We start from the raw sequence: 20,077 nt of genomic DNA on the forward strand, positions 1-20,077 counted from the left end.
AAGTACGTAAGTCGTGTCATTCCTCGTCATATAGTATAGCAGTCATTATCATATTAATAATAGTTTTGTTAGGTCTTGTGTTAGAAAATTGTGACATAAATGGGTATTGCCGTATTGTTTAATGACTGGCAATCGCTATGATTATTTTAAAAGTCAATGATGTCAGTAATTGTAAGGTATTTTATATGAAAAACGCAAAATTTGTAGGTCTAGTCAGTAACTGTCTATAATTGTCTTCTTGACATGGTACTGTCCTCATAATATTAGGTATGGTTGCAAGCAACTTATTCACAATTTAATAAGTGTACCTGCGTACTTTTAAGTCTATATTTTCATGTAGTTTTAAAAGGTCAATAAGTAAAGGGCCGGATTTAGAGGTCTGGAGGGTTTGGGGCAACAAAGCAGTGGAGCCCCCCCAAGTAAACTATTTTCCAAATAAAATGAGGGCGGTTTGAGATTTTGATATTTTACTGCCTGATTGAATTGAAGAAATATAGATGAAATTTGTTTGTTTACTCGACGGAATTTGAAAAAGAAATCCGAAGTCTATTTGGGGGGTTTGTGGAGCCTCGGTTGCCCTCACCTCCCCAAATCCGGCCCTGTAAAACGAGTCCAGTAATTTGCAGTGTCACAGTTTAGAGTCATTAAATAAAAGAGGTCGTAAGTCGAGTCAAATTGCGTCACGTCGTAGTCATTTTAGGTCACAGTCGTAAAACAGCACATAGGTAGGTACCATTAGCCAAATAAGTGGTCTATCAATTTTTAAACAAATTCCTATCAAATGAATATGTCGCTAAAGTTGGACAGACACGTCTATTGGCATTATTGTTTTATGACATGCAAACGATTATCAACTTTAAGGTGGTAGACCACATATTTGGCTGATGGTATATACTTCATTCCGCCGTGTTTGTCGTAAAATATTGTCATTGACGTAACTAGGTATAGGTGATTGGGTAATTCCACTATTCTTCATTGCTTATAGATAGATCGACCAAAAAGTAGCACTTAGCATGACTACATGTATACGACCGGCGTCGTGGCGAGTATTATTCTCTGTTCATGGCTGCGACGCGACGTTCGCCTCACAATCAAATGATAATACTTGGTTTGGATAGGTATTTAATTAAATGTAAACAAAACAACGTCAATTGGTGTCTTAATTATTGAAATACCTCCATTAAAGTATCTAAACATTTACATTTCTGTATTGAAATACACTAGTCTAGTTTGTATTACAAAGTAAAATGTTTAAAATCCTTGAATGTACCAAATCTGGCAGCTGAAGTTTGTTTACATTTAGAAATACCTACCCAAACCAAATATAAGTACCTGGCAGCATATGCAATGAACAGACAAATCGCTCCCGGCGCGATCGGTCACGCGTGCTCGTTGCCATGCCGTTATGAACTTAATCACAATTTTAAATAATTACAGACGCACCATAAATAATAAATATTATTATGTTGAATTTAACAATATTTTAGCACAACACAATAGGTACATATGAATTTGCCGCAATGATTCTATAAAGTAGATACAAACATGTTAATAGTACCATATCGTCTACATAAAAGACACTGCAAAATTAAACTAGTTCCGAGTCCTTCCTGGTATTCGTTTCCTGAGATTGGCAAAGTTGAAAGGCCTAGGTATTTCTTTCAAGGCATAAGGGTCGGTTTTGATGGGGGGCATCCGATGCGGCAAACCTTCCGGCAAGTCTTTCTCGTCGTACGTCGCCCACTGAGATGGACTGAAAAGGATAGAGAAACAAAAACATCATTAGGTAGGTACTTCATGTAACGAATCTGTAACTTCCAACATTTGAAATCCTAATTATTTTTTATTAACAGAATGTTTGCGAATCAAATAAAAAAAATACTTCATTTTTGAAACGTATTTTTTAGCGATCGGTTTATTCGGCGGGGTTGGTTGGGTGCACTTTGTTGCAGCTATGTATGTATAATATAATAAATAAATAATAAATATCATGGGACACTTCACACCAATTGTCCCAAACTAAGCAAAGCTTATACGTACAGTCAAGGAATTTAATTCATGGGCCACCATGGAACTTTTTCAAAGGAAAAGTCATTACGACTTTCCTTGTTAATTAATGCGATGTCACTATGACGTTTACTGTGAAATGGTTCCATGCTGGCTTGGCCGTACTATGGATACTAGGCAACGGATAAACATATTTAGATAGATAAATACATATTGAACATCCAAGACCCGAGAACAAACATTCTTATACAAATATCTGCCCCGGCCGGGAATCGAATCCGAAACCTCAAGCTTCGTAGTCAGGTTCTCTAACCACTTGGCCATACCCAAAGTACCCAGTACTAGTAGGTACAGTCAAGAAAACTGAATCACGGTCACCAGCATTAATATCTGCCACAGCGGAGCGTGCAAAAATATCTGACACGTCCTTCCGGCCCTAGAAATAGAGTCGTATTCGTATCAGATATTTATGCACGCTTGTTGTGTCGGATAGTGGTGCCGGTGACTGTACCAGGGTGGAACCTTTGTGCTATGTCATGTTGACATAGCACAAAGCCATACATCTGCCAAAGAAATCATAGTGTTTCAGTTTTCTCGACTTGTATATATTTTTTCTCTGAGCATGAGATATGAGCAAAGCTAAATACAGGCAAATTGGTATAGTAATGTGCGTTCTCTTTATGACTTAAATAAGCAAGTTTCATAGACATTTGTTTAATCCTTGGAGTATAATTTTCGTAGGAACTTAAGAACTGAAAACATTCAATTTCTAACTATTGCGCGATGAAATCATTTATCGTCCTAAACCAGTAGAGAAATTTAATGTAAGAAGATAAAGCGGACTTACTTATTTTCACTAGGCATCACTTGAAAGGCAACTGTCGGTGTTTTAGCCGGGCTTGAAGGCTTGGTTATTTTAAGGCGCAGCTTGCTTGGTTCAGGATTAGCTGATTTTGCCTCTGCCTCCTCGAGCAGTGCCAGTTTATCTCCTGATGCTCGTTCTTCTATCGTTACAGGAAGTGGTTGACCAGGACCATTATAGTTTTCTTTCAAAATGTCTTTTATTTCAGTCGCGTCATCCGTTTTGTCAGTAACAGTCGAGTTATCGTCAGGATATTTTCGAAGGACGTTCCTAACAAAATAGTATTTGCTATTCGTCTTTGTGTAGTCAGGTACTAAGTCATCGTCATTACGTCTTGTCGGTCTAACGTTATTGTAGGGTTTAGTCGCTGTATCGTAATGGAAAAACGTCGAAAGCTTTGTAAACTCTTGCTTTTCAGCTTTGTCCACTTTTTCGTCCTCGTAAGTTGAAAAGTCTTTGCTAATAAAGTCATGTTTAATTGTCTGGTGAGTAGGGTCAGTTTTAGTCTCTTTAAAGTTCGCCATGTCTCCTTTGTAAGTTCCTACGTACCCAAAAGTCACTAGTTTGTACAAGTTCTCAGTTGTTGGCTTGTTATTGTCAGTTACGTCATTTTTGTCAATAGTCGCTTCAGATTTAGTTGTGGTCATTGTTTGTTCATTCGATCTTGCAGAAGAGAAGGTTTCGTCATTTAAGTTAGGTCGGTTTTGTCTTAAATTGTAATTTTCATTTTTGTCGTTTTGTCTGTTGTAATAGTATGGTTTGTTGGGTCTTCTGTAAGTGTCATCATAAGTCTGATACGTCACTTTTACTACGTCTTTTTCGTAAGGTCGTCTAGTCGTTTGTCGCCAAGATTGAGTCGGTCGAGGTACATAGTTAATTAAGTAAGTATATTTGTCAACGTTCTCTGTCACAGCTATCACAGGTCTGTTGTAGGGTCGTTTGTGTTGCAAGTTGTTTATAACTACAGATTGTACGCTATGTACGTCTTCGTCATCGTCATAGTCATTACCGTATTGTTTAGTCGGTTTGTTGTGATTTCTTCGGGAGTTAATGTCTTCGAAACGTCTGGTTTTGTTCTTAAAGTCAAGTTTGTCGTCTATTTTTTGTACGGTTGGTTGAGTTATATTTTTGTCAGTTACAGTTATTGTGTCATTTATCACGTCAGTTTTGTTATGTCTGTGTGTCAGTTTGGGTTTTGTCACGTTATGAGTATTAGTTACGTTAGCCGGAGCTGGCTTTTTTTGACCAACTTTGTTAGCTGCCAATTTCTGGGGCTTTTTAGTTGTTGGTTTCTTTGTTGTAGTTGTCTTAGTCTCGTTAGGTGCCTGTGTGCTTATGTCGTCAGATTTACTTATGTCATTACTTGAGTTCACGTCTGTCCAGGGAGATAAGTCGAAGTTGTTCAGTAGTCCGTTCAAGCAAGAGATGCGGTCGTTGTCTATGTTCTCAGCCGAGAGAAACACGAAGGGCTGGATGCTGTCAATAGTGTCGAGAGTGCGACAGAGGATTTGAGCGAACGATATCCGCCGAATCTGCTGCAACTGTGCCGGTGTTAGAGACGATTCAAAGCCTCCGTTCTCGTACCTAAAAGAAACAATTTCATTTTGTATAATAGGTACAGAAATTTAGTGATATTCGAGTTGTTCAATTATTGCATTAAATCTTCTGCCAATGTAGCTCAAATCACAAAGAACTTACCAAAATCGGTCTCCTTTACGCAGGTTAGAGAACTGCTGTGCGATGATGCAGGCAAACGTTGGTCCGACCAGTCCTCCCACCACAGGTCGCTCTGACATACCCCCCGTAAACAAGTCGATGTCATCAACATGCCTGCAACAATCATGTGGTTCATAAAGCGTCACCTAAACCAAAAAACGTAATACTAAAGAGCAGCTCTGGCTCCTTGATCAAGGTAGAGCCAGATTGTCTACACTGCTTCTGTGCCTCTCAAAAGTCAGACACAGGACACTGTTCTACATTCAATTACGACTGGTTTTTACCTATACAAACTCTGCATCCTTCTGACGGAGCGCGGCGACATCACCCTGAATAGATCTTCAAACTCATTTATTTCCGACAGCCCACACGGCTCTCTCCAGGCGGTATACGGAGCGATCCCATGATCCCGCCCTCTCTGAATATTGATAGCAGCCAAATCCATCCCAAAATCAAACGAAGGTGTCTGGAACAGGTGATTGGTCAGTTCTTCCGTAATAAACTCGTCGCGCTTCTGGATTGGTTGGTTGACCATGCCGAGTAGGAGTCGATCTACGGCGCCCATGCTCCAAATGTTAGAGGGATTTGTCAGCTCGTCGTGGAGGGAAACGTCTGGAATAAAGGTTTCGTTGATTAATCCGAGGTTATTCGGTGCCATCGTTTTTATTTGTAAAAGGGTGACTCACTATTTTTCATAGGCCTATGGAACCGGTCGAAACGAACCATCGAGGGCTGTACCAGGCTGTGCCCGAACCGGAATGCCGCGGAACCAAATGAGCTGGCTGGGCTGGGGTTGATCTTCGGGCTGTAGCCAGTATAGTAACCCTTCTTTTGAGGCTCAAGGTCGAACAATCGCATCACTTCTTGGCCTGAGGATGTAAACCAAAAGTGTTTAGAAAAGGAAAGCTTCTAAAACTGAAGATTTGTCAAGATTAGCTACATCAGAGATACATTTTGTTGGATATGTAAAAAACAACACGGCCGTTACTGAATAATAAAGTAGGTAGGTAAGAACAAGTAGGTAAGTAGCCAAGTCATCAAAATGTTATATTTTAGGTTACCTACCTAAAACGATAGGTAAGAATTCTCTGTAAGTGATGTGCTGGATCATAGCGCCAACGATTTTCCGGGTCTCCTGGTACACCTTCTCGTCGCTCCAGTGAGGGTTCAGATGAGCCAGTTCTTGGGCCATCCTGGAAAGAATTTGGATTTTTTAGGGGAAACCATAATTATCATTACCTACAGCACAGTAGGTACAAAACGCCGCAGGCGATATTAGTAAGAGTAAATACTATGTTAAACAGAAATAAATATTCATAGGTAATATTTATTTATGACATTATTTCAGACAGAATATTTTGATGTCCATGTGCATGGCACCCTGTCATTTCTGTATCTGACAAAATGTTCACCTGTTATGCTGCCGTAACCACACTATATGTGCAGCCACCAGCCCCGGATGCTCATTGACCCTGGCGTCTCCAGATTTGAAACAATCCGACGAGACGGCACCGCCGCGACAGAGCTCATCGCGGCGTTCTGGCGGAAGCAGCGGGCGGCGGTTCTGTACCTTACCGTATTGGAGCATTCCTGGAAAGTAAAATTTTGTTGAAAACTCAGCTCACACGTCTACGGAACTCACGTAGAGAATATTGGCTAATACTCCCTGTGAAGTTTCCTTACCATTTCTGAAAAGCCTCAATTTGTCTGATTGGCGCGCAGAGCTGGCATAGAGCGGCGAACCATCGATGTAAGCTGACACTTGGTTCATCTGCTCTCGCCAGCCAAGAGCGCAGTCGTCCCGAGGAGCCGGTGAAGATCTTACGAAGTCTAAACATCTGACGCCTTTGGGGCCGTAGAACGGATCTGACTGCGGTACTGCAATGGGCATGCATTCTGGATGCTGTGTGAAAAAAAAACAATGGAAACATTGAGGATTCAGACCAAAATAAAAGAACATTTATTATTTACCGCATTGTGTAAATAAAAATGGCTGAAATATTGGAATTGTCTATAATCTACAATTGACAATCCTGCACATCTCTGTTGTAAATTATAAATACGTAACAACGTGAATCTCAATTATATTTAGATGTTTTGAACATGCAACTACCGTGGGACTCACTCACATTAAATATATTGACCCGGAAAACTCACTTTTAAATCGACATGTCGAGCTAAACTCGATTTAAGACGTGAGCTATCCGGGTCAATATATTTAATATATTTAGATGTTTTTGAACGTAGTGTAGGTTAAACTAACCAGAAATTCTCTCGGTACGAAGTCCCTCCCACCATCTTTACAGCATCTGGGCACCGACCCGTTGAACCCTCTCGACTGCGAGGAGGAGGTTACGTCGTGATCCAAGAACTGCCCCCACTGCATCAGCAAGTGCGTGATACCGGGGGTCTCCACGTGTTGGTCCTCGTGAACCATCGAGCTGATCTCCCGGGCTGATGGAAGGGGGGAGCCGAAGACGGAGCGGCGAGGGGCTTGGATGCCGTCGGAGTAGGAGGGGGCGAGGAAACGTTGGACCGGGGTCATGGTGGAGCCCCATCGCGGACGATTCAGGTTGTTGCAGGTACCGTCATGCGTTCGGTATCTGGGGAAAAACAGGAATTGTTATCCGTGATCGTACTGGTCAAAAACTAAGTACTGGCTGGTTTCTAATAACCATTGAAAGTCGAAATTTTGCATAGAATGAGACAGCTGCAGAAGTTATAAGCTAGTCCTAACGGTAGTCATCTTGATTTTGCGTCAGTTTTAGGATAGAACATTTATCGTCCGTCAAGAGGTCAAGACTTGCTCGTTGGGCTTGACACTTTAGCAAAAATAAAGTACAGTATCATTGTCCTTATGGACTTCCATACTGACCTTTTAGAAGCAGGTGGACACTTGGGAGTTCCACGAAGCGGGCAGTGCTGCAGCAGTGGGGACTGGCGGAGGGCGCTCGCCGCAGGGAACTGCGCCTCCTCCGTGCGGCTCTCGAGGCCATCCCGGCTGCAGATAAAACAGAAGGTGAGGAAATGCAAATAAGCAACTTTATAAAACCTCACGGCATCTCTCTTAGGTATAAGGCGACAATCAAGCTTCACTCGACGTCTTTCGAATCTACTTAAACATATTCAGTTTCTTGTTGATCGAAGGTTTCTTGCCTAAATATCAGAGGTCAAAAGCAAAAAAAAATCTTTATTTAATATTTATAAGTAAGTAGATTTACAGTACATGGGGCGTCCCTTTAGGCTAAAAAGCATGTATTGGGACGCTCCGCTCCTCCAAAAGAGTAATCATGTTTATTTAAAAAACCAACATTGTATGCAACACTTCGCAATGTGTATAGTCGACATGTTCATAAACTTGTGAGCAAAAGTTTGATCAAAAATATATGAGCACCGGCTCTATTGTTAACGGCGTAAAAGCGTGTTCAGATATTTTTGTTTGAATTTTTGCTCAGAAGTAGGTATAAGAACTCGACTGTACACAATCTTTTCCATACGGGGGTTGATACTTGTGTTTGTGGTTATATCACTGGTGTCACATCAACTTTAGGCCTTAGGCAACCCGGTGCAGATTGAGCCATGCCCCTAGGGATTTTTTTTATGCCTAGATAGTTTTGAACATTTCAATACTAGGTATGTAAGCAGTAAATGTAACATTATTTTCTCAATAAACATTTATTATCATTAATTATCTATGTAATACCTTTAAACGAGCAATTCTTGTATATCCATACTAATATTATAAATTCGAAAGTGTGTGTGTTTGTATGTTAGTGTGTATGTTTGTCCGTCTTTCACGTCGAAACGGAGCGACGGATCGACGTGATTTTTGGCATAGAGATAGTTATAATACTATAATACATAAGCTAGTATGTATATCTATATATATTTCGGGGATCTCGGAAACGGCTCCAACGATTTCGATGAAATTTGATACGTGATATTTGATATATGTGGGGGTTTTCGGGGATGACAAATCGATCTAGCTCGGTCTTATCTCTGGTAAAACGCTTATTATCGAGTCTTAGCCCGAGCAAAGCTCGGTCGCCCAGGTACTTATTATTAACATTCCAATATAGGCATATTACTGTTGAGTCAAAACATCTGTCTAGGGATAATAAGTATCATAAGACTTTTTTGATGTGTGCATTTCGTCTATGTAATAAAGAAAAAACGTCCGTCTATTTCTGTAACAAATGGCAAAGAGTCGACAGAATCATCGACTACTATAGCTGGGGTACTGTTCATCATCTTGTTTACACAATGTAGGCCGATATAATCGCCACCTCTAGATTACCATAACTATAAGTGAAAATTCGCTAATATATGCGGGCTGTGGGCTGTCAGACCTTTGACTCGAACGAGGAAGTGCGAGTTGTTTGGAAAGCGAATTATAATTGGATGATCTGCGGTTTCACTAGCATGCATTGGGCATTATCTCCATAATATAATGAGCGGACAATGATTGCAATGAATGGAAGTTTTTGCAGTTAACTGCCATATTTTTTTGATGAGAGCGACAGTAGAAAGGTTGACAAATATGTTTGCGTGTATGTAATTTGTACTCTTTTATGGTTTGAAAAAACTTTCGAAAAGCACTTGTTGTCTGATTGTTGAACAGGTGTGCAACATTTCTATTGGAAGGTACTTATTAAGTTCTAAATAATAAGTACTTACATTAGTAATTTTTTGTGTTGTTTTTTGTGTGCCCTACTGATACGCGTCGGTTTGTGCGTAGCGTCGAGATTTATTAATGTCCCCACCTTAAGAACCCATGGTCTAATCTAATCCAAGGCCTTGGTAAGTAGCTCTGCGTAGAGAAAAGTGAAATTGTTTCCCACACGCCGATCTAAACGTCAGAAACCATGTTCGATTTCTATTATCATCTATAACCAAATACATTCGTAAACCAACATCCACTTAGCCGCGTGCTAAAACCACTCAACCAAAAACAAACAAATTTTTGAAAGTCAACCAGTTTTAACCAGTCCAAAGGTTATGTAACCACGTGAAAATTAATACGATAAACGAAACGTATGATAATTCACCGCGCCCAAGGGAAAGTGAAACCACTTTCGACTCTTGCACATTATACCGATAATATATGACGTCCGCCATTGTTGTGGCTGATTTATGTTCCGATATTAAATAATTTGATGTGCTTTGAGTTGTTTATTGCGCTGTTTGACTTTATATTTTCGATGATTTTTGTACTTAAGTCTTTTATTTGCTTTGTTTCTAAAAATTACTTAATCCTTAGTAATAAAACAAAATGAAAAATATAATAAAAAAATGTCGGTTCTTTTATATTTTCATTGTACTTGTAGCTTCTACTCTTGTTTCTGATATCCTTTCAATCGTCAAAGGTTAACTGGAAGAGAGCCCTTTTAGGGATAAGTTCGCCTTTGTAGATCTTATTATCCTGTTTTCTGTTAATTTAATGTGTTTTATGTACAATAAAAAGTTTTACAATACAGTACAATATAATTAGTATTATAAATGCAAAAGTGAGTGATTGGTATCCCTTTTATTACAAAAAAAAAACTGTTTCCGAGCGCGAGATAAATGAATTCTTTTCAGACGAGTCGCGTGGAAAAGCTAGATTTAATATAATTATTTTAAAAGCCCCATTAGGCAATAGTTTAAGGCTTATTACGGAGAACAACCAAATAGGTACTCCGAAATATTTTATTCCGAATTTGCTAATTCCGATTTTCAAAACTCCGATTTTCACAATTCAATTCAATTTGTGTATATATATTTCAAAATATCGATTTTTTTAATATCCGATTTTTAAAACTCCGAAGGTTGAAAAGCATGAAATGTTATTGGCCCGAAGTACAGTATTCCGATTATCAATTTTCCGAAATGACATCGCTAATCCGGAAATATGACATTCGGCAAAATAAACTTCGTGGTTTTAATAATCGGAATCTTGATTTCGAATCTCGAATTAATATCAATCAATTTAGATAAATTTACCTGCATACTTAGGTTAGGTTAGGTTAGGTTAGAATTGCGACAAGGCGCGAAGCACCATAACTGCGCGGAATAGGAGCGGAGCTCCGTCGACCTTGTATCACATTACTGAAAATCAATAAAATAAATACTGTTTTAGGCCAATCTAACCTACATACCGTAAACTGCTTCAACTTTGCCCTCTGGCCCCAACATTGCCTGATTCGATTTAGAGTCGATAACTAAGTACTCTTATAGGTTTTAAGCTTTTACCTACAAGGGAATTATTATTACGAGGGGATAAAAGTTAACAACCTAAAGGGTGCTATGTTATGGACTCTAAATCGAATCAGGCAATGTTGGGGCCAGAGGGCAATGTTGAAGCAGTTTACGGTAGCTTAAGTTAATGAGTCGGGATTTATTATTGATCGGTGTAATGATATTTGGAATTTTGAAAATCGGCATTTTAGTAATCGGAATTCGTATTTTGACATTTCGGATTATTATTGAGTCGGACTTCTTATTGTTCGGTTTATTAAAATTCGGAATTTTGAAAATCGTAATTTTAAACATTAAGTATTTTTAATTTTTGGATTTATGAAAATGGATTTATGAAAATCGGATTTATGAAGAATCGGAATAGTCATATTAGGAGTTTTAAAACATTCGGAATTATAAAAATCGGTATTTTGAAGTTTGTGATTCCGACCATTGGAATTTCGTTTTTCGTATTTATGTAGTGTACCTACCCCTTATTACGAACAGTCGATCACTCGCAAGTAGTAGCAGGCTGTTTTCCGTAAGTCGAAGACTATTTGCGCTTATTTCGCATCGCTCATAATTAAGGTATCAGGTTTACTTATTAGGGATAAATTCTTTTACTCTTTGTCTATTATTGTACATTATGTACACTAATGAAAGAGTTGACATTATACCTACAAATAATATTAATTTTGTTTTTTAATGTGTCGTAGGTACATATTAAAAGACAATTATTAGTAGGTACAGATGAATCAATTATTCGTGGCACATAATCAATCAAATGTCAAAAATAAAGATGCTCATGCATTACATATGACCATTTTTGTATTATTATTATATGTGAAACGACATTCATGTATTTTTAGGGTTCCGGAGTCAAAATGGCAAAAACGGAACCCTTATAGTTTCGCCATGTCTGTCTGTATGTCTGTCCGTCCGCGGCTTTGCTCAGAGACTATCAATGCTAGAAAGCTGTAATTTTGAACGGATATATATGTAAACTATGCCGACAAAATGGTACAATAAAAAATAATATTTTTTTTTTAGGTTACCTCCCATAGACGTAAAGTGGGGGTGATTTTATTTTTCTCATCCAGTCCTATAATGTAGGGTATCGTTGGATAGGTCTTTTAAAACCATTAGGGATTTGCTAAGACGATTTTTCGATTCAATGATATGTTTGCGAAATATTCATCTTTAAAGTGCAAATTTTGATTAAAATCGAGCGTCTCCCCCCCCCCCTCTAAAATCTAAACCGGTGTGGAAAAAAAATTCAGGATGGTAGTAAGTATATCAAACTTACAAGGAAAACTATTACGGCTAAGTTTGTTTGAGAATTATTAGTAGTTTAAGAGTAAATAGCAGCCTAATACGAAATCCTTAGAAAAATATTACTTAATTTCTTCGTAATGGCTACGGAACTCTATTTCGGGTTTCTATTTTGGGTTTCGGGATACGCTCTTGGCCGGTTTTTTTTAATTTGAATTCACTACGTGCATGTGTTAAACACGTAATAATCATACATACTTAGGGTGACTTCGTTTAATCGTGTAAAGTTATTTAATTAGAAGTTATTTGCTAAACTTAATTATTAATAATTAAGTACTTTCCTGCCTGCGAATAAAACATACAACAGTAGGTACAATACAAAGGTTTTTAGTTAAAACAGAAAACAGATAGGTACATAGAGAAAAATATATAATTTAAGTGGTTATAACGTTGCAAATACATACCTATTGAATTAAAATATTTTCCAATTTAAACTCAATTGCCACTTTGATAGCGAATAGACTAGTTGAGCATGTTAAAATTGATACTTCGAACATAACACCGCGTTTTTTTTTTGTAGCGCACCATGCAAGATTTTTTTTCTGCTCAAAAGGCTAAAAGAAATTGACTAGGTAATGCTTATTTGTATTGCAATGATATTGACTGTTTGTGTTATGAAAGTGTTGCGTGTCAGTTCTACTGTATATTTTTTACATATTGGATGTACTCGTACATTGACCTTATGGTCCCAAAGGAACAGCAGTCACGGCATTATAATGATTTGGGCCATTGCGTGATTGATTAGACAATGTGTATTAAAAAAAATGTTTTCTATCTTTTATATCTTGTTTTATACTGCACCCCCTATGTTTTATGAGTTTAAAGATTTACCTATATTTTTAAACACTTGTAGATTGTTTACACTATTAAACAATAGCAAAGGGTTCTATTACCATTGCTCTGGATCAGTTAAGCGTCCTCGGATACATCTGATTTTTTAGAGATAAAAGGTAAGTATACAGTGTGCGAGGTCTAGGTACATAAATTATAATTATTATAATTTTGGGCCAACGCTCATTTTCGTTACCTACGACAAGATACTGATAGCGGTTGAAACGCTTGTAGATCTACCGTTTTATCAATTAACCGTACCGTCAGGGTACGATCTAAATTAGACGAAAACTTATAAGAAAACTAATATTTTTTATACGAAATTGGTGCCTTGTTGAAGTAATTTATGCCAAACATGTTATAATTACGAAATATTTACTTGCGCCCTTATTTTGTTTATTTCTATTCTTTTCTTCGTAGTATCACTTGATTTTTAACCTCCGACGCAAAAAGAAGAATATTATAAGTTTGACACTAATATTTGTCTGTCTGTCTGTTTGTTTGTGGCATATCGTAGCTATCAAACGGATAGACCGATTTCATGCGGCATGTTTATATACGTGAAAAGTGAAAAGCGAGCTTTGTTGCGGTGATTCGTAGCTAATTTTTGTTTTTTTTTTGAAATATTGAACTTTAGAATAACATGATAAAATTAGACTAAAACAAATTCTAAGAACATAATGCATACCTGCTGCCTCCTTCAACGTTCAGAAAATCCAGTCAGTCATAGTCTTATTCCAGTCACTGTCACTCGTCACTGTCATAGTCAGTCACTTGTCACACCAGTAATCCACAAAGCGTCCAGTCTTAACTTAGGTCACACCTTCACATCAGTCAGTTTTAAAACCACTTGTCTTCAGTCAATTCAATCAGCCTTGGTTTAGCTGTCAGTCTTAATTTAAAATCTCTCGGTCTAGGACCAGAGTCAGTCAATGTTAAGTCATCAGTCTTGACTCCGACCGCGGTCGTCAGTCATGTCATTTCAGTCAGGAATAGTGACTAGAAGCCGCGCGTGCGCGCAGCGGCGGCGCGGAACTGCGCGCGCGGCGCTCCGGAGTTCCCTCAAATACTACCACCACCTCCGGTGTTTCGTAACGCGACTAGCTGCTAAGCTAATTGTGTTTTTCTGCCTGATTTGTCGATTGCTAGGATATTTCCAACGTTTGGGAAATTTTGGGTGTTGATAAAAATGACAATGATACTTGCGATGTTTGAATAGGTAGGTACTGTAAAGTTGAGAGTTTGACTCTGTATTTTTGTTTGTACCTGCCTGTTTATTAAGCTACCTACTTCGCTTTTCTGTTTCTGGTAGTTGAAATACAAGAGGATATCCTGTTGAGAGATTGAGGTGCGTGGTACTTAGCTTTATCGAAAAATTTCTTTTGGACCTGTCATGTCATGTTAATGTGTTATTATCTAAATTCCTAAATAAATTAAAATATTTCAATGAATGAATGAATATTTATTTACAGATTAAAATCCCATAATACACACACGCTGTGGTGGCCTAGTGGTTTGACCTATCACCTCTCAAACAGAAGGTCGTGGGTTCAAACCCCGGCTCGCACCTCTGAGTTTTACGAAATTCATGTGCGGAATTACATTTGAAATTTACCACGAGCTTTGCGGTGAAGGAAAACATCGTGAGGAAACCTGCACTAACCTGCGAAGCAATTCAATGGTGCGTGTGAAGTTCCCAATCCGCACTGGGCCCGCGTGGCCCAAGCCCTCTTGTTCTGAGAGGAGGCCTGTGCTCAGCAGTGGGACGTATATAGGCTGGGATGAATACACACACACACTTTGTGTGTATTTACCCTGTGGCGTAACTAGGTGGACAAGGGCCCCGGCGCAATAGAGAAATAATTGGGCCCTCACCCCCTCTTTCCACGTAGATAATAGCTTGAACTTATATTGGCCTTCAAAATTATAGATAGGAATAAGAATGGGATATAGTGAGTTGAACTTATTCTTGGTAGGCTCGAGGGTCGAGCCTGCTCACAAGATTTTTTTTTCCTCTCTTAACCCACCCACCCACTCTATATACAAAAACCTACTGCAAACATTTGGGGGCCAGATTTCTTTGAAAATACAAACTGAAATATAGATGCACAGAAAAACCAGAAAAATAAGACCATCACTGGGAATCGAACCCAGGTCCTCGGTATTCCGTACCGCGTGCTATACCGCTACACCACTGATGGTCAACGGTACCGACACGAATTTCCCCTATGCACCTCATATCTCAGCTTGTTTGTTTCTTATTTAGCCACTTAAGCAGTGACGCTAGCGACATCTATGCCGTAGCCCTCATCGAGAAACTTTTTTCGGCACTCCATTGGAACTAACCGCTCACCCGGACAAGAGATATCGTTACTAAGCAATCAAATTAAGATTGTTTTTTTGGAATCTTTTTGTATTTTTTATTTCAATTCCAAATTTTTACTTTTACGGTCATCCCGTAAAACCTAAATTGAAAATACAAACTGAAATATAGATGCACAGAAAAACCAGAAAAATAAGACCATCACTGGGAATCGAACCCAGGTCCTCGGTATTCCGTACCGCGTGCTATACCGCTACACCACTGATGGTCAACGGTACCGATTTTTTTGCCGCTCAGTATATTTCAGATTAACTTAATCGCAAAGGAAAAGTAAGGTAAACGTACGAGTGCTCGTCGCTGTCCCAATAGTTGGCATCTTGTCATTAGCAATAGAGATGACAGCAGGGTGTCGTCTATTGGGCATTAGCGTGTCGAGCATTTACCTTACCTAAGCAAGTAATTAATAGATTTAGACGTAACTTTTTGGGAGAATAGTCCTATAGGATAGAATTAACTGTAACCATTTATTACTCATTCATAAATAAAATCGCGAAAAGGTTTTATTGCAATCTTGGCTGCCACTAAGTGGAAACTCTTCCCCTGGGTGTCGTGAAAGGCGACAAAGGGGCTGCTTCACCATCCATTGATAAGTGTTAAGTGACGGTTAAATGTGATGCCGTCTCTATTTGTTTTGTTCGAATAGACGGAGACGGCATCACATTTAACCGTCACTTAACACTAATCAATGGATGGTGAAACCGCCTCTACGGGACTTAATGTGAGTAAAAGCAGCAGCATTCCCTATTCATCGTCATTATCATCGGCCTATGTTCGTCCACTGCTGGGCATAGGCCTATCCCATTGCACGCCACTGAGCACGAACCTCGGCCACTCTCATCCAATTCTTGCCAGCCTTGCGAAGATCATCGCTCCACCTAGTCTGAGGGCGTCCCACGCCACGCTTGCCGATTCGCGGTCTCCACTTAAACACTCTCTGTTCATCATCATCATCATTATCAGCCTACAGCAGTCCACTGCTGGACATAGGCCTCTTCCATGACGCGCCACAACACTCTGTCTTCAGCCCCTCGCATCCATCCGCCGCCAGCGATCCTCTTAAGGTCATCCGTCCACCGTGCCTCAGGACGCCCTCTCTGAAACACTCTCTGTTGCCAACTATGAAATCCGGACTCCAACACTGCGGTGTGTAAGGCAACGGAAAACTACTCAGGGCTGGATTTAGGGGAGGGATGGCAACTGGGGCTACAGCCACAAAAGAGGGGCCCCACAATAGAGACTTCGAATTTTAAATTCCGACGAGTAAACAACTATTCATCTGTATATTTTCACTTCAACCAGGCATTCAGTAAAATCTCAAATGGCTCTCATTTTATTTCGAAAATAGTTTGGGCGGGGGCAGAGGGCCTCTACTCCTTTGTTGCCCCAAGGCCTCCAGACCTCTAAATCCGGCCCTGAACCACTACACTATTATCCCAAAAAAATCGTCGTGAAGGTTTAATATCTGTCAACCCACGACCACTCTGTCAAGATTGTAACGTAGTTGACGTTTCCCTTCAGACGCCCTGTTAATGCGCTGCGGCTTGCCGTGGCAATACGCGAGTGTGGCCCTATTTGCTTCTTTCGGCACAGTGTTTCTGTTCTTTCTTCTTATTTAGTACATAAGTATGAAAAGTTGTCTTATTTTTAACAGTATTTTTATTTGCTGTGCCGAATTTTGGCACATAACTTTATTCTTTCTTTCTTTTTTAATGGCAACACCAGACCACCATATTCTTTAACTGCCCCAATAACCCTGCTATACGATAATCTCCCTGACTTTATTCCCCGTCCAGCAAGTTTTAGGTCCACGCTCTCCTTTGTAAACACTAACTTTGTTGATGTTTTAACACGATTTATTTCCCACGTCAACATCAAGCTATAATCCCTTGTGTTATATGTTCGTCGTAACTAGTATACATATGTCTAATAAATAAAGTTTACAATTTTTGTTGTTATTGTAGGTATCCCGAACTAACCCTACCGGTCATTTGACACCATAGCGCCGTACTTTGTTTAGAGAAAAATGTCTACTCATATCATTTGTAGCTCTCAACCTTGACGCTGGCAAAATTGTCCCATTGGATAGGAGCCATTTATTAAAAAAAAAATGTCCTATTTAACCACTTATTAAACTATTAGCCCATTTCGGCGACACGTTCGGCGTGCGTCGAATCGCTTAATGAATCGGCAACAATCGACAATTCGTTTGTTTTAACGGTTTTGTCACATTGACGTAAAGCGCGGTCGAGCGGCACGACGCCGCGGGTTTCTTAATTTTTTCACAATTGCCTGAAGTTAACTTTTTATTTCGTTTCGGTATTTAATTAGTTTGGATTTTATTCGGCTTGTTGCGTGGGATTGAGGTGTAAAAAAACTAGAGGTGTCGAATAAAGTTCCTTTTGCTTACACGCGACATAAAATAATTAAATTTGTATGAAAAACAATAGTTCCTGGATTTGGACGGACGAACAACCAAGTGATCCTCTATGATTTTCTTTTTTCCGGCTGAGTTATTTGGGCATTTCTATCTACCGTTGTACCCTGAGTTTATCTCTCCGATTTCAACAAAATTTGGGAGGTAGACTCAGTCCATGATTCCGAGCTGGAAAAACAGGGTCTCCAGATGTGGAATGGATCCGTTTTGTTACGAAAAATATTAAGAAAAATTCGTAATTTTTTACGGTAGATAGAAATGCCCATTTACGAAACCCCAAAAATTTTAAAACTGAAAATATTAAGTACATTTTTGACCGCAGCTTCCTCCGTTCCTCAGAAAAGAAGACATTTTTTCTTCTGCCAAATTCTTCATCGTAACCACAGATATTGATTAATTAATTGTGTAATCTATATCTGTGATCGTAACACATCGCTCGCTGCTTTATTTGGATAGTAACATAACTGAAAAAAAAAACATTTTTTCAGGAGAGCCGTACTAAAAAGCTCTTAAAAGCGCTCTCCTGGAAAAACAGTTTGTCTTTTTTTAGTTATGTCACTATAAAACTAAAGCAGCGAAATGTGCATGACACTTATTGGGCTAACATCATCCAGTTAGCTTTATAGTGTGATAGGGAACTAGGGAATGGAAATTTAGTACTTAACTTAATTTACTACATCTACTAATAAGTACTACTTACTACTTATTTATTATTATTTATATTTTACAAGTAGTCTCTAGAAATTCCAGAAATGATCACCGTCTCGTGGTAAATTGGTTTTAAATGTCGCTATCTTCGATGAACGATACTATACGTATTGATTGATCGAAGGTCGCTATACCTATATATCGAACTGTCAAAGAAGTCACTCAAATATTAAAAACGTTAAAAAAAGAAATTTCGTTAGTCATTTGGACTACGGAACCCTATCTAGCAGACCTCTAAATTGGTTTTAGATGTCGCTATCTTCGATGAACGATACTATACGTATTGATTGATCGAAGGTCGCTATACCTATATATCGAACTGTCAAAGAAGTCACTCAAATATTAAAAACGTTAAAAAAAGAAATTTCGTTAGTCATTTGGACTACGGAACCCTATCTAGCAGACCTAGTCCCAAAAGTCGTCAGATTTTAGCAAGTTAGGTGGCGTTAGTATTTTTAAGTCCGTTCGACGTTATTATAGTACCTATTGCTTGTGATTGGCTTGTTCAGATATTGTGATTAAACGAAGCTATCTTCAAGCACCATTTACACCACAAACGGGCCGCGGAAGAAAATTTAATCTAAAACAAAAGCCAGTGTTTCCCCTCTTTACGCAACCGAGGTTATGGTTATGGCATTGCTTTTTGTTCGTAACAGATGGATTATTTAGTAATCGATAACCGAATCTGTTGCACCGATTTTTGATTGCCAACAATCATGCTATCGATGGCTGTTGCCACAAGATACGCCATATTGTAGGGTCACTTGCAAGATCGACCACCAACCACCACCACGATTATTGTTAGGAAATAGGACACCTTCTAAATAATGCGCAGCGCAAAGGCAAGAAACAGAGATTTACTTCATAATACTTAATTCGTCAAAATGGATAAAATTACTATCTGAAAAACGTGCAATGAGCGAGGGCCTTTTGTCATTACAGTGTTGCTTGGGATTGGCTTATTTAGTCAATAAATTGTGACACAAACGTGAAACAAAGTTCCCTTTTAGTCGTCGAATATGATTTTAGATTGAAAAAAAAAGAGAATAACAATTATTATTTAGTACTTATGTGTCATGTAATTTATTGAATCAGGCGTTACTTTGCGGGGGTCCATATCAATGAAATAAAAGAATTTCTTTGCTTACCCGCGACCTTATTAGGTATTATGTATTTATGGTATATCTTTATAATTTCAAAAATTTTATCTAAGGTCAAAAGTTCAAGTAAAATAAATTAACACGACTTATACACTTCTTCGTTATTGGCACCTGCGCAAAAGCAAAAATGGCTAGGAAATCAAGAAAAGAAGATTAGGAAAGAACAAGAAAAGAAATAGGAATCATTGACCACGCTCATGGTGCACTGGTGCAAGCACCTCTTCTTTGAGACGAATCCAGAAGAGGGCCATGTATATAGTTTCCAACCTCTTCTTAACCTTTACCCCTATAATGTTCTGAAAATGCTTGCTTATCTCTTGAAAAAACAATTAAATGGGAATTATTTAACTGCCCCATTAGTACCCAAAGGTAATCCTGGGAAAAAATTGGTGACCCCTTTGCCTCCAGTCTATATCCACCGAGCCAAA

The 20,077-nt window shown here is 38.9% G+C and overlaps 1 protein-coding gene across 1 annotated transcript in view; it reads right to left on the bottom strand.

The window, feature by feature from the left end:
- Positions 1-6: 6 nt before the first annotated feature.
- The window catches only part of LOC141428821 (uncharacterized), a 46,379-nt gene continuing 26,308 nt past the window's right edge, over positions 7-20,077 (bottom strand). Inside the window, exons 4-13 of the mRNA XM_074088838.1 lie at positions 7,461-7,586; positions 6,849-7,188; positions 6,269-6,488; positions 5,998-6,175; positions 5,651-5,778; positions 5,272-5,454; positions 4,870-5,197; positions 4,568-4,699; positions 2,855-4,453; positions 7-1,753 (exon numbers count right to left, since the gene is read on the bottom strand). Coding sequence (XP_073944939.1) covers positions 1,594-1,753; positions 2,855-4,453; positions 4,568-4,699; positions 4,870-5,197; positions 5,272-5,454; positions 5,651-5,778; positions 5,998-6,175; positions 6,269-6,488; positions 6,849-7,188; positions 7,461-7,586 — 3,394 coding nt within the window. The 3' untranslated portion in view covers positions 7-1,593. The remainder of the gene's footprint in view (positions 1,754-2,854; positions 4,454-4,567; positions 4,700-4,869; positions 5,198-5,271; positions 5,455-5,650; positions 5,779-5,997; positions 6,176-6,268; positions 6,489-6,848; positions 7,189-7,460; positions 7,587-20,077) is intronic.

This window comes from Choristoneura fumiferana, chromosome 6 (genome assembly GCF_025370935.1).
Source record: "Choristoneura fumiferana chromosome 6, NRCan_CFum_1, whole genome shotgun sequence".
Classification (NCBI taxonomy): Eukaryota; Metazoa; Arthropoda; class Insecta; order Lepidoptera; family Tortricidae; genus Choristoneura; species Choristoneura fumiferana.